Source organism: Myxine glutinosa, chromosome 14 (genome assembly GCF_964187855.1).
Source record: "Myxine glutinosa chromosome 14, kmMyxGlut1.1, whole genome shotgun sequence".
Taxonomy (NCBI): Eukaryota; Metazoa; Chordata; class Myxini; order Myxiniformes; family Myxinidae; genus Myxine; species Myxine glutinosa.
In genome coordinates this window covers 34,135,549-34,151,364 of record NC_136274.1, presented here as the reverse complement: position 1 = coordinate 34,151,364, position 15,816 = coordinate 34,135,549, and the positions used below count along the sequence as shown (strand labels likewise).

The 15,816-nt window shown below is 43.7% G+C and overlaps 2 protein-coding genes across 2 annotated transcripts in view; both read right to left on the bottom strand.

Moving 5' to 3' along the window:
• Positions 1 to 6,547, bottom strand: part of LOC137439605 (THAP domain-containing protein 1-like) — a 270,238-nt gene extending 263,691 nt beyond the window's left edge. The window contains exon 1 of the mRNA XM_078768168.1: positions 6,367 to 6,547. The gene's annotated coding sequence lies outside the window, so the exon portion shown is untranslated. The remainder of the gene's footprint in view (positions 1 to 6,366) is intronic.
• The window catches only part of LOC137439600 (teneurin-3), a 449,998-nt gene that overhangs the window by 217,167 nt on the left and 217,015 nt on the right, over positions 1 to 15,816 (bottom strand). Inside the window, exons 10-11 of the mRNA XM_068135512.2 lie at positions 14,990 to 15,190; positions 13,660 to 13,845 (exon numbers count right to left, since the gene is read on the bottom strand). Coding sequence (XP_067991613.2) covers positions 13,660 to 13,845; positions 14,990 to 15,190 — 387 coding nt within the window. The remainder of the gene's footprint in view (positions 1 to 13,659; positions 13,846 to 14,989; positions 15,191 to 15,816) is intronic.

The following is a 15,816-nucleotide window of genomic DNA, read 5'->3' as shown; positions in this document are numbered from 1 at the left end:
CCAAGTTTCGTCCAAATCCGTCCGCAACTTTTTGAGACATCATGCTATATTTTGTTTTTAGCCATATCTCTCAATGGAAAAGAAAGATTTACTTATAAATTAGAAAAAAATCTTGGCTCCGGATCCGGATCTTCACCAAAAGCTAACAATTTTGCCTTTGTCACACGCCCAACCTGTCCACCAGATTTCGTCGAAATCCAGACAACTTTTTGAGATATCCTGTTCCCAGAGAAACAAAAAGACAGACAAACAAGGAAAAAAATAAAACTGATTGTAAAAACATCTCATACATAAAAAGTAAAAATAATAGAGTTATACTAAGGGGTTAGGGATCATGTTCTTTGTGTGGGAACAAAGTGTCCATTTATCTCTAAAGGCAATATTGCAACATGCAAGAGCTTTTAATCAGGAAGTAAATTTTTAACATGTCCCTGGATTTTCATCTTACTGGATATTCTTTAAATGGCTCCAGAAGATACTTGGATAAAAGATTAGGTGAGGATGCTTCTGGGGCCCAACTATAAACCATCATCCTCGTGTTTCACAGACAGTGTGAGGCATATGTGCGCTGTCCCTCAGATGGACGTTCAGCTGGGTTTTCCATCTGCCAGCATTAGTTGGTGGACATTAAAGATCTCACTGTGTCTTTCAACAAAAGGTTGGGGAGTTATGGCCATGTATCCTGAACAAATTACAAGTTACAAATTCCTGTCCAAATCACCTTCAGTCAAACGTCAGGCATGGCCATCCGGTTCGTTAACCACTCAGGCACAAACTTCTCCCTAGGTCGACTACACAAGAAGCTGGACATTGATTGGGGTTGTTAAAAGAAGCAGAGTCTTAATTTTTTGCAAGAAAAGTTATCCGAATAGATCGAACGTGCTTGAAACTTTTATGCTTCAACAACTCCAGAAAAATAAAGACAGTAGGAACTTTTAGCAACAACTATCAAGTACTAGGTGGATAAATTAATAGATTAAATGAATGTGGTAATAGATCACGGGGTGGATAGGCCAATTGGACTCCTCTTGTGATCAAGTACTTTTTAAAAATTATATTCATAAACATTTCTGAATCAAGCAAAATTCGTTTCCTGTCAAAAGTTTTGCGATATTAATGAAATAAATAGGCATTTTAACGCTGTTTGATAAAACATTATGTCAAAGGTGATTAAGAAAGGGAGCTTCAAACATTCATTTCAGGAGTTTGTTCCAGAGGTCTCTTTAAAGCATGAAAAATACTCTGATGGCCTCATTATAAGTTTATGGAAATGTTTATGGCAAACACATGAGTTTATAGGTAGTCATGTTGTTTTGATAACATATAACTTGGAGTCTGACAAAATGAGCAGGTTCGCTACAATCCAATATGGCGACCGAACAGATAAACAGCGTTATCATGCTTCCTCTACCTGCAACCATACAGTTTTTTCTCAATTTTGCAAATCAAACAGCGAATTTATACTCGTTGGAATTTCAATTTCTAATGTTATTGCAGAAATGCAAAATGGTTGAAGAAATGCTCTTAAAAACATTAAAATCTCTATACCATGAATTTATTGTGTTTTTTTTCTCTATACAAGATTGATGTTCAGTGAAGAGCGAGGGAGGATATGAAGGTAACAGACGGTGGAGTGCAGTTGGATGCAAGCAAGCAAGGAATGAACAAACAGGAAAAACAGTGGCCTGAAGGTAAAAGGGTTGGGTTAGGACGTTAGGTGGAGTTAATGGGGTACAAAAGATGGCAGGAAGGGATGGGGTATGTTATGAGGTGACAGTGCACCGGATGCTTGAAGTGCTGGAGGGAAGAATGGGATTGAACCACTTCAGGAAGGAAGTACCACAATGGGAGAAAATATCAGGAATGAAGAAATTGAGGTGTACAATAAGCTTGGATTTCACAACCTGGAAGGGGTTACGGGAGGGACACATGCTTTCTGGAGGAGCTGGTGACGACTAGAGGCCCAAGAGAGCAGAAGGAGGTTGACTGGAGAAGAGATGGTAAAACATAGGGGCAATACCCCTGGCCTCACCTGGTAGAACAAACAGTATACTGAACTGACTAAAGGTATTTTAAACCAATTTGAATGGTTTCTAGAAACAGGGCAGCATGTAGAATCATACTAACATAATCATAAGACTTTAAACAAACAAACAAAAAATACCTATTTTGGGGGTACCCCCCTCATCCCCAGTATATTTTGGGCCCACCCCCCACCATAGGCCCCCAAAGAGGCAGATTGTTTTTAATGCCGTGAACATACTTTGGTACATCACGGGTGGTGAAGGTTGTGGTAACGTTTCATCGAAATAGTGTGTGTAGTTTCAGAGAAGAAAGCAAATTCCTATTTTAGGGGGGGGGGGGGGGGTCAAACCTGGACCCACTTTGACCCCCCCGTACACCCCCATAGACTTCGATTTTTTTTAATGCCGTGAACAAACCTTAGTCACAACATAACAAATATAATTTGTGCCAAGTTTGGTCAAAATCCCTTCAGCGGTTTCGGAGAAGAAGTTGCAAGTGTTTATGGACGGACGGACGGACGACGCGCTATCGCTCAAGCTCCCCTGAACTTCGTTCCAGGTGAGCTAAATACAGAGACCGCCAACCTGCCATGTGAAAAAAAACAGACCCTGTGCTTTGGCCTTGTCATGAGATATTCTAATAATGTTCAGCTTTAGATTCCGAGAGAGACAGAAGTAATGATGGGAATCCTGCCTATAAGGGAGAGCTGTACTCCATTGAGCTACACGCAACGGACTTCGAGGCTGTGAGTAGTTCTGGATTTTCAGTTGATGAATTGGAATGGTGGAGGATGCTCACTCCAGGGATGACTTTGGAGGTCAATCTTGCTATGTGGGTGTATAATGAGAGGTCGTGGTTTATTGTCTGAGGATCTGTGGTTAAGTAAGTCATTTTTACCTTTTATTAAAAATAAAAAGGGGGTGCAGGATAATTTTTAGGGGGTACCTTCCGTTTTCCGGTCCGGTCGTGAGAGGACGCTGGCGTCGTTTGCTCGCCGCTTCTCTGACTGGACCATTGTCCGTGTCTTGCTTTCCTGGTGGTCGTGGCGGATTTATGGCCATTGAGTCTTCCTCTGCGCGGTCCCGGCTCTGCTCTGCTGCTCCGGGCTTCACCTGCTCGGCTCCATCGCTGTTTCCTCGGGCCCACTCCCGTTGGTTGTGTCGATTGTTTCGCCTCCTCACCCTTGGCCGCGTGCTCGCTTTGCCTTCGCTCCTGCTGGCATGGCTCCTGCATGGCATGGCTCCTGCTGGCATGGCTCTGCGGTACTCTGCCGCAAGGCTTCTCCTGCTTAAAACCCGCTCCACCCCATCATGCATCTCTGCAATCAGATCGAATGGACTCCTGCGTCGACCCAGGTACATTCACCGTGGCTCCGGTCGTAAGTTTGTTTATTTACAATCAGGTCACTCCATCCCCATCCTCTGGTCGGCTCAGCGCACTCCCACTCATCGTCCCAACACACCTGGTCACAACAACGCACAAAATCGCACCTCCTGTCTGCGAACCCTGGCCAAATCACCTGGATTCATACCCGCCGTACAAAACAACATCAAGCTCACCCTGTTCAATACCCGGTCCCTCAACAACAAATGCCTCATCCTGAACGACTACATCCTGGAAAATAAACTGGACTTTCTCTGTCTCACTGAGACCTGGCAACAACCACTGGACTACTACACGCTCAACCTCACCACACCCAATGGATATTCTTACATCAATAAACCACGCTCGGAGGGCCGAGGTGGTGGAATTGCCGTTATTCACCGACAAGACATCAAGACCAACCTCATCTCCATCTCATCTGCTCCATCATTTGAACACCTGGCTTTTAAACTCTCTGGTCACACACAGTCAGTCATGGCTGTTGTCTACCGCCCTCCCAAACCACACCCATCATTCCTGTCTGACTTCTCCTACTTTCTGACCCAGCTATGTTCCCTCTCCCCCTCAATCCTCCTCCTTGGTGATTTCAATATCCACATGGACTCCACTGACTCCACGCTAACCACTGACTTCACTGATTTACTCACCTGCTTTAACCTCACTCAACATGTCAACTTTCCTACCCATAACCGTGGTCACATTTTGGACCTTGTCTGCTCTACTGGACTAATTTTGCACCATCTCTCTGGCTCCGACCTCACTCTCTCTGACCACCTAGCCATCACTCTGACCATCAACATCCCCACCCCAGCACCAAGGCATTATCGCACTATCAACTTCCGTAAGCTAAACGCTTTTTCACCTGCCTCATTCTCATCGACCCTCTCTGAAAAAATGTCCACTTCTCCCTTCGTTGACCTCCACACCCCTTCTGACCTCACTGACTACTACAACCACACTCTCTCTTCCTGCCTTGACCAAATTGCGCCTATAAAAACCAAAACAGTTTCTTTCACCCATTCTGCTCCCTGGTTTACCCCTGAGCTCCGCCTAATGAAAACTCGTGCTCGCCAACTTGAAAGACTCCGCAATAAAACAGGTCTCACAGTTCACTCCCAGGCCTACAAGGACCACATACAACACTATAAAGATGCCCTCTCCCGCGCCCGCTCCGCCTACTACTCTCAAATTATCCACTCTGGCTCCGGAAACCCAAAAGCACTCTTCTCTACAATAAACAAACTCCTCAGCCCCCTGAACACCACCACCCAGTCATTCACAATAGACAACTGCATCTCCTTCCTTTCATTCTTCCAACGCAAAATTGAAAACATCTACAACAGCTTGACCACCGCCGCACCCGCTCCCCCTCAAACCACCTGCCCCCCCTTATCCTGCCATCCCCTGTCTCAATTCTCCCCAGTCTCCCCTACTGACCTCTCTGAACTCCTCATCGGAATGAAAACTGCCACCTGCACTCTTGACCCCATCCCCTCCAGCTTTGTCAAGGCCTCCCTTCCTGCTCTTTCTCCACTTATCATTGCAACAATAAACTCCTCCCTGTCTACAGGCATCGTCCCACCATCCCTCAAAATTGCTGCTGTTACCCCCATTCTGAAAAAACCTGGACTAAACCCTGACACCCTAAATAACTTCAGACCCATCTCCAACCTACCCTTTCTGTCAAAGGTTTTGGAACGCGCTGTAGCCACTCAACTCAAGCATCACCTCTCTGCCAATAACCTGTATGAAACATTCCAATCCGGATTCCGGTCCAACCACAGTACTGAAACTGCTCTCCTCAAAATCACCAACGACCTTCTCCTCTCCTCTGATGCTGGCAACCTCAACATTCTCATCCTCCTCGACCTCAGCGCTGCCTTTGACACCATCGATCACACCATCCTCCTCACCCGACTTGAAACCACCTTTAACATTACCGGCACTGCCCTCTCTTGGATTAAATCATACCTCTCTGACAGACGTCAGTTCATCTCCATCAATAACTGCAAATCCCCCACTGCTCCCCTCCCCCAAGGTGTCCCCCAAGGTTCAGTTCTTGGCCCCCTCCTCTTTATCCTTTACCTGTCCCCCCTCGGTCACTTAATCCGCCGTCATGGTCTCCAATTCCACTGCTTCGCCGATGACATCCAGCTTTTCATCTCCACCAAGTCCATCTCCACCGCCACCCACTCTATCCTGACAAACTGCATCACTGAAATAAAATCCTGGCTTCAAATCAACTTCCTCAAACTTAACTGTGATAAATCTGAAATAATCATCATTGGCCCAAAAACGCTCACCAAGTCCACCCATAACTTTGCCCTCAACATCGACGGTTTCCCAGTGTCCACCTCCCCTCACATCCGGAATCTTGGCATCATCTTTGACCAAACCCTCTCCTTCGACAAATACACTAAACAGATCACAAAGACAGCCTTCTTCCACCTGAAAAACATCGCCCGTCTCCGTCCATCCCTCTCCTCTGTGGCTGCAGAAACCCTCATCCACGCCTTCATCACTTCCCGTCTGGACTACTGCAATAGCCTCCTTTATGGTTCACCCTCAACAATCACCAATAAACTCCAATACATTCAGAACTCCGCTGCCCGTCTACTCACCCATTCCCGGACCCGTGACCACATCACCCCCGTCCTTTACAAGCTTCACTGGCTCCCCATCTCCCAGAGAATCCAGTACAAAATCCTCCTCTTGACCTACAAAGCCCTCCATAACCTGGCCCCATCCTACCTGGCTGACCTCCTCTCCAGACACACTCCCACCCGCAACCTCCGCTCTGCTGGTACCAACCTCCTGACCCCCCCCATCCGGACCAAATTTAGATCCTGGGGGGACAGGGCCTTCTCCATCGCTGCTCCCACCCTCTGGAACTCGCTACCTCACACCATCAGAGACTCCTCCTCACTCACCACATTCAAAACATCACTCAAGACCCACCTGTTCAACACTGCATTCAACATTTAACCCACAGCATCTAACCCCTGACTATCTCCTCTCCTTCTCCCTCCTTTGTGCTTTGAATATTTCCCTATTGATTCTTCTTTTTTTGCAATTGTCTTTATGTTTTGCTATGCGCTATGTTTTGCACTCTGTCAAAGCGTCTTTGGGCTTCCTGAAAAGCGCTATATAAAATAAATGCATTATTATTATTATTATTACCTTTTATTTAAAGTAAAGAGTGGATATCTTCTATTAAAAAGGGTCATGCGTCTCTGATTCTGCATTTGTTTGTCGATTCTGTTAATCCACATTCAAATTTGGTATCCATGTTATAAGTGCTTAAGAAACATATCGGCCAATTATGGACCTCTTTAAATTTGGTGTAAAGCCTACTTTAACAAGAAAAAGGAAAGGGGAGAATAATCTTGGGTGAAATGAAGCCGTTTGGATATATTATTCTCACTACGCAGACCACAGATTGGGGACTACACCCACATAGTATTCAATGTCACCCTCTTGGACATCTTTGCCAACACCAGAATGTCAACGAAGAAAAAACAATAAATTAGTCCAAGAAAAAAGTTGCAGAAATAATGATCTGTTACTGAAGAAATACCTTCGAGATTTACAGGTGTTATTGATGGTATAGCATTGGTTCAGAGAGCTAAGGAGAACAAAAAGACATATATTTTGGAAAAGTTGTAACTTTAGACTTATTATTGGTTGCCAGAGAATTTGTCCAGATTTCAAAGGTCAACTTAATGTTTGATGTAAATCAAGAGCACAACATGAAATATATTGAGAGATAGAGCGCTAGATGAAGAAAGAAAGAGACGGAGAGAGAAAAATCGATGACATGAATTGCAGATTCAAAAAGAGAATAAAGCTTAAGGTCGACAAACTGATCTGTGACAATAAATGGGATAAAATTTTGAGGGAGAGCAGTGAAGAGGCAGATGTTGATGTAAGCCTGGTGGAGGAAGACACAAAACTGCTCCTCCTGCAGACCCATTCCATAGAGACAGCAGATCAAAGTTTCCATGCCCATCTCAAGTGACACACGTGTTTTTCCTGCTCCTTGCCTTCAGTGAGGTCATGAATTGGAATGGTGGAGGATGGAATACAGCTCCTGCTTTTACAATAGAGGTAAATATATTTCTAATATAAAAGCAGGAGCAGTGTTCCTTGAGTAAAACAGCTTCCCCTGTCTGCAATGTACATGTATGCAAGTGGACACAAGGTTAATTCCATGTAATTCACTGCAGGATGTGATTCTGTTTGCACTTTTGTGGGATGTGGGAAAATCGGTGCCTGAGAAATTGATGCAAAGGGAAACAGGAGCGCATACCGGTACCTCCACCAGGCTGAACAGTTTACGTTTTTTTTATCCCACTGACAGGTCGGATCTGAACCGAAATCGAATGGGCTTGTTATTGTGACCGAACAAACTCACCCACCAAGTTTTGTCATAATCCGTCCACAACTTTTTGAAATATCGGCTACATGTCATTTTTTGGCCACATCTCTCAATGGTGAAGAATCACTCAAAAATTCTCCGATGCGGAACCGGATCTTCACCAAAATCGAATCATTTCATCCTTGTCACACACCTAACCCGTCCACCAAGTTTCATCCAAATCCGTCCACAACCTTTTGAGACATCCTGTTATATATCGTTTTTGGTCCTACTGTATATCTCAATGGTGAAGAATCACTGAGAAATAATAAAACTAGGACAATGCGACCATGTCGCCAATATGCCTCCGCATAGTCCCACAACGAGTGGGACTATGCGGAGCCCTCATTCACTGTCCTAAAAAATAAACAGGTTTGATTTAAATCCCTTCATTTGTTTTCAAGTATCACATTTTCACCAGCCATGATAGGTATCATATCGATCGGTGAAGCTATTTCAGAGAAGGGATTTTTTTTTAAATATCGGCTTTAAAGCTAATATGGCTGCCACACCATGTGACATATGACCTTTAAAAATGTACATTCTGCACATGTATGGGTAGGGGGATCACGTTTGTGAAGTTTCGTGTTGATCGGATAAGGTTAGTTTTTCTATCCAATATGGCTGCCAAACCACGTGACCTATGACATCATAATTTTCAAACTATACGCAAAAGTGGTGTTAGATGATATTTGTAAAATTTCGCATCGATAGGGTGAGTGGTTTCAGAGATACAATTATTTAATATTTTCCTTCAATCCAATATGGCTGCCAAACCATGTGACCAATGATGTTTTCGTAATCATCTCTTAATCACCATGCCTAGTATTACGTGCTCCTCCCCAAACCCCCTGGTCACGGTGTACCTCCGAGCCCCGAGAGGAGTCACGGCAGAAAGATGTGTTATTCTGTGTCAAAGATCAATGGTGAAACCACATCAATTGTTACCAACAAACAAATATTGTATTAAGGTCACACCAGAATAACAACACAAAAACAATAGTAATCAATTGTACAACCAATATATATTTCCTATGATGGTACCATCAGGTTCGTACAATATAACTCACTGTGCTCCAAGTGAGCGAAAAGAAGAACATTCCCCAATGTCTCTATTCCCGTATCAAGCCAAAGTCGTATTCCGGCATCAAGCCAAAGTCATATTCCGGCATCAAGCCAAAGTCGATCCACTCCAGTGATCGTCCGTACGATGTCGTATAGAGACCAGAATCCCGTTCAGATGACATTCACAGTCCCGCTGCCAAAGCTGCGCAAAGACGCCCTCAAGGCGACTGGGAAATCACACCCTCGGGTATGGACGTTCCACGGCTCCAAATCGGCGAACCACAGATTTCGCACTCAAAAGCCGCGTTACACACGCACACCAGATTAACGTCTGAATGTGGTGAAAATGGTTGAAGCGAGATGAAAAACCTTGAGCGAAGCGCAAGTCCTGCGCGAGATAAAATGGCCGACGGCCCGTTCTCGTGGCGTAACAGCAATCCAACGATTCTCTTCGGAATCGACCGCAGAACCTGTCACGCAGGTTTATCTGTCACAGCGATGACAACTCTGTCGCAGGAATCCCTTTCCCGGGAAACCCAAAGTTCACTCGTGACTCTCGTTCGCCAACGTTCGCTCCAGACCTCGAAGCAGCTAGGCTTCTTCTCCGACTCACTCGCTCCGCCTTCTCTTCCTCCTCTTCCTCTTCTTCCTCTTCGTCGTCCGGTTCCGGTTTCATTTAAAACATTAACTTTTTTACCTTTTGAAAATAGTAATATCTATTTCCCTTAAACAACAACAATAATAGTACATGGAATCAAAAATGTTTACAGTGGATGAAAACCACAACAACGGAAGTGATGAATCCGTAACACTAGTCAATGACACACGTAAAGTTTCGAGTCAATCGATTTGGTGGTTTGGGAGAAGATTTTCGGTTGAATCCAATAAGGCTGCCAAACCATGTGACCTATGATGTCATAAATTTAATATTTCAATACAAATGGGTCATAGATCATGTGCATGCAATTTCAGATTTTTATAATAAGGAATTTGATTAAAACATTTTTGGCTGGTATACCACTTCACATATGATGTCATCATTATCATGCTTTTGTTCCCCCATTGGGATTACTTGGCAATGTGCCAAGTTTCAAATTTTTCCATTCAGCAGTTTCTGAGAAATATTTTTTTAATTATTTGCGTTTAATCCAAGATGGCTGCCATACGACGTCACCTATGACGTCACAATTATCATAAACAAATTCTGCATGGGTGTCACTCCTACCCTGAAAGTTTTGTCTCAATCGGACTTATGGTTGCTGAGAAAAACGAGGTTTAGCCCGTACGGACGGACGGACGGACAATCCGAAAACATAATGCCTCCACCTTTGGGGGCAGAGGCATAAAAATTCTCTGATCTGGATCTGGATCTTCACCAAAATCTAATCATTTTTTCCTTGTCATACACCCAACCCATCCACCAAGTTTCGGGCGAATCAGTCCACGTTTTGAGATATCCTACTCACAGACAATCAAACAGACAAGCATGGGTGAAAACATAACATCTGTCCGCCTTCGATGGCGGAGGTAATGAAGAGAATCAATGTGTATATTGTACTATTCACCGTTAAGATGTTCCTTCTATCCGTATCCCTTAATAGTTGGATGCCAATCTGCCTTCTGGCACCAATAGGATCAGTGACAGCAACTTTGGAGCAGAAAATCTATGAATAAAAATTTGGACAAGGGGCTGGCACACAATGGCCTTCTCTTTATCAAAGTCATTGTGGGATATTCAACTTTCACAACATGAATGCGGACAAGAGAGCTGATTTAATGCCTCCTTCATAGATACTTCCTGATACAACCCCAGCTTGTGAAGCACGAGGAATGGATAGTTTGTGGTCTGATCCTATTTCATCGGGTATTGAAAGCTAGAGTAGGCAACTCAGAATCGAAGACGCTATCATCACTGAGCTGTCTCACCATCCCACTGGTCTAATGAGCAGATCCCTCATGAACACGTTCGATTGGCTTCCAAACAATACATTCCATTTCAATGAGTGGTAGTAGTTTACCACTTTGGGGGAATTTTACACTTAATATAAAATAAAAGATCATCAAATAAAGAATTTACATGAAGCGTCATCTATTGTTGTTACATTTAGAAACGAGAACGGCACTCAGTAAAGAAAATACCTCCGCCTGGTTGGCCGCATCACTCAATGGTGAAGAATCACTTCGAAAAAAAATTAAATAATTCTCATATCCGAATCCATATTCAGATCTTCACCAAAATCGAATCGATTCTTTCTTGTCAGACACCCAACTGGTCCACTAAGTTTCGTCCAAATCCATCCATAACTTTTTGAGATATCCCGCAATGTATCGTTTTTGGCCCTATCTCCCAATGGTGAAGAATCACTTAAAAAATTAAATAACTCTCATATCCGAATCCATATTCAGATCTTCACCAAAATCGAATCTATTTGTCCTTGTCAGACAACCAACCTGTCCACCAAGTTTCGATCAAATCCGTCCACAACTTCTTGAGAAATCCTGCTATGTATAGTTTTTGGCCCTATCTCCCAATGGTGAAGAATCACTTAAAAAATTCTCGTAGCCGGATCCGAATCCGGATCTTCACCAAAATCTAATCATTTCGTCCTTGTCACATACGCTACATCTCTGCAAAATTTCGTCGGAATCCGTCCACAACTTTTTGAGATAGTTTGTTCACAAATAAACAAACAAACTAGAAATCGGTCAGAGACCGAGGACTTGCCGGAATAAAAAATATGGCGGCTGAACCACGTAACCGATGACATTATCTTTTTTTTCTCCACCAGTTTATGCCGACATGGCGCTCAAGAAATTGCATCTTGATTGGATGAAGTTTTGTACTTGTCGAATTATGACGTCATAATGGAGGCCTTGGGCCTAGAGAGTTAAAAATTGGGCACAGTCTATTCCAGGGCAACTAGATTATGCTCAAGCAATTTCATCTTGATCGGATGAAGTTTTGTACTTGTCGAATTATGATGTCATAATGGAGGAACCTATGACATCATCATTAACATATTTTATTCCCCATGGAGAGTTCTTTACAAAGAGCCATGTCTCAATTTTTTCTATTCAGCACTTTCAGAGATATAGAGGTGCAAAGTTTTTCGGTTTTTCCAAAATGGCGGCCGAAACACGTGACCGATGACGTCATCATTATTCTTTTTTCTCCACCAGTTTATGCCGACATGGCGCTCAAGAAATTGCATCTTGATTGGATGAAGTTTTGTACTTGTCGATTTATCGAATTATGACGACATAATGGAGGCCTTGGGCCTACAGAGTTAAAAATTGGGCACAGTCTATTCCAGGTCAAGACAAATATGTGTGCAAAGTATGGCGATTCTATGTGCAACGATGTAGATGTAGTACTGCGCACAAACAGACAGACAGACAAACCAACCAACCGACATACTTGCCGGAATCTTTTCCGGCAAGTAACAAACAAACAGACAGGGGTGAAAACATAACCTCCATCCTCCTTTGGTGGCGGAGATAACAAAACAATTATTATACTTCTTTGTTTAAGCACACAAAACATCCATTGATACGGTAGTAGCATTGTTGATACAGTATCCTTGCTCAACACTTGTTGTTAGATACAGTGGTACAAAACAAACAAACCAAAAAACAACAACATGCAGTATCCTTGTACGAAATATTTTTCCCAAATGTACAATGATAAATCCTTTTTCCTTGATACGATTACTCAAGTATAAGTCATTATTACCGGTCAAATGAGAGTTGCCGTTAAAATAGAATAGATTTTCCATCTAAAATGCACGAACAATGCTCTACAAAGCGTGGGTTCTACCGAAGCAGTTTCTTGGCTAAGGTTACAATCCGGGACGGGTCACCCACCACCCCGACACAGGAGGTCAGGGCAGGAATTTGTAATTTGTTCAGGGTGCCGGTGATAACTCGCCTACTCTTCACGAACTTTAGCATCCACCAAATACCGCTGGCAGTTATCTGGGACACCTAGTTTAACATCCATCTGAGGGATGGAACACACATTGATGAATCGCCCTGCCCGCAAACCACCAGGATGACAGTTCATAGCTGGGTCAGGATTTGAACCCAGGCTAATTAGCCCAGAGGTGATTGTGCATACCTTAAGGCCATTCAGCCAGTATATTCTGTTTTCAAGTGTTATGGCTAATATTATTATTACTATTATAATTATTATTAAAATCCATGATGTTTAACTATCTAAGTCTCTGAATCCTACCTGATGAATGAAAATGCAGGTCTCAGGCAGCAAGGCAATCTCACTGCAGTTTCAATTTTGGACACTGATGAGGTCGTCGCCACAACGATGTTTGGTGGAATTTCTTTTCATCATTAACAGGATTCCGATTCATATCGTATAACTATCTAATAGCACAGAAGGATTGGATAGAATTCTCAAAAAACTAGGTCAATTTAAATAGGTCACAGTGACCTATTTAAGCTTCCTGAAAGTCCTTTGGACTATGTTTGTACACAATGTTTAACATCCTCGTGGATGGATAAACCAAAGCATGAACACGGCGATTGCAGTCCAGATGCTAATAAAAAGGCATAAATGTCCGTGCCCACATGTTTATGTGCATTTCGTTTGGGTTATGAACATTTAACATTGACAGTAAGGTTGTTTTTCAAGAAATTATTTAAATCCTGGCTGTTTAAGTGTAAATTTTAATTTAAACTGCAAAAGCAATATGATATGGCAGATGGTATATTATACAGAACACTACGCAAAGTACACGATGCTGAACACCTACCTATGGAGCAGCTGTCGCCGTGCCAGCCATCTTGGCAGAGGCAACGGCCCAGTTGGCACGATCCGTGAGCGCCGCAAGGCCGTGGGCACCGGCGACGAGTGCACTCAGGGCCCACCCATCCCTCGTCGCATCGACACTGGCCGTGAACACAATCGCCGTGCTCTCCGCAATCCTGGGCGCACACCTCTGGAGGAGAGTAGGGTAGAGGTAGTCAAGTAGGTCACATGTGGAAGGGTGACTATGAAGAGATCAATTTGGTAACTAAAGGAATTGGGTGAGCCAGACAAACTAGGTTCCCAGCAGGAGCAGTAAATTTTCATTCCAATCCAAAACCCTCACACTGCCAGATGGAAACCCGACTGCTTGGATTTTAATTTAGCCACTAAGACAACACACGTGAAAATGTAACTGCTTGAAAAACAACAACTCAGAGACGGTAGGTAATCAGAACTCGGACCGACGCGCAAGGAAACAACTTGAATTTGTCTCCGAATGTTGCAAAGGGAGATGCAAAAAAATTAATTTGATATCTCGCTGCAACAGCCCGAAGCCATTCAATTCACAATGTGTAATTGATAAATTGGTTGAAATTAAATGCAGAGGTAAGGTTAAATGCTTGTCACCGTGTCATTTGTCACTGTTACACTAGCTCGCTATCCAGATCAGTTCGCTCTCTCTCGCTCTCCCTGAAAAAGTCAACATGTGCCAAAATGGATGAAAATGGAAGTGGGTAAATTAAATAAATCGACATGTGCACCTGCAGTAAAAAAAATTCACAAATTTCTTTAAAATGGTAATGAGATATCAATGTTTAAGATTTAGAAGTTTTCCAGTAGATCCTATATATGAAACCAGCTGTAAACACCAGGGTGCTGTCATGTCGTCATCAGTGGGACAGAAGAAAAGATGTTTTACCTTTCAATCGACCAATTGATGAACACATCAGAAATCTGCTTATTGGCAGAAGTATTGCACATCTCTGAGTCCAAAATAAGGCTGGTGTTGGCTTAGCGGTTAGGGTGCCAGCTTGGGATCTTAGGATCCTGGGTTCGAATCCCGGTGGATTGCTGAATTAACGCCAGGGGGGTTGACTCACACTCAGCCTGTCATCCTTCCGAGGTCGGCAAATTGAGTACCAGTTCACTGGTAATTCCCTGTGTGTCGCAAGAGGCGACTAACAGGGTTGGCAGCAGGAAGGGCATCCGGCCATAAAACATTGCTTCAGAAAGGGAACCACGGTGCCCAAAAAAGGCCAACCCCTGCTCTGCGGGGGAAAAAAATGTCCTCTAGAAGTGGTTCTGAGTCCAAAATGAACGAGCACAAGTCTTACCCTTCTCACAGCTTTCTCCTTCCCAGCCAGGGTCACAAAGGCAGGAATTGGCAGCCGCATCGTATCGGCCATGTCCAGAGCAGGCTTCGGGGCAGGTGGGCTGTGGTCGACCGCAGCGAGGCCCTGCCCAACCAGCCTGACACCAACAGTAACCGGCCACGCACACGCCACGGCCACCACAGCTGGGGTCGTCGCAATCCACTGGGGGTGTAAACATAGGACACGATGAAAGGACAATAACGGTCGAACAGCATACGTGGTGGATGACAGGGGGGGTGACCTAATGGACAAATGGACAACGATAATACGGAGGTGGTCTGTTTCGCATTCCCATCTGAGCACACACCTCACAATCTTAGGATCCCAGGTTCAAATTTTGTACAATGTGTTGATTCATCCATTGCCTACTAATGTCCTTATACATGCATGTAAAGTACACCAATCTATCTTGAAGTCTTTGTCCTGCATGTGATCTATGTATAAACTCCATGACGAGCCTTCAATGTAAAGCAAAATAATAAAAAGACAAAATAACAAATTCATTCAAGGAATTTCCCAGTAATTTGCACAGAGGAGGCAGTGTACCTTTTCCACGATAGGTAAAAATGCAATGGTGACGTCACTTGTATTTGTGGTTTCGTGATTGGACATTACACATACGTGCGACGTCACATATCTACATTACGACCAACAGTGGAAGAGACATATTACTAACTTCATGGAAAATATCAAGGAATTCCCTGAAGACAGAATGGAAGGATGTAAAAGGGAAAAACAATTAGAAGCCCCCCCCCCCCAATGCAAGGGGGGCACTTAACCTCGGTTCC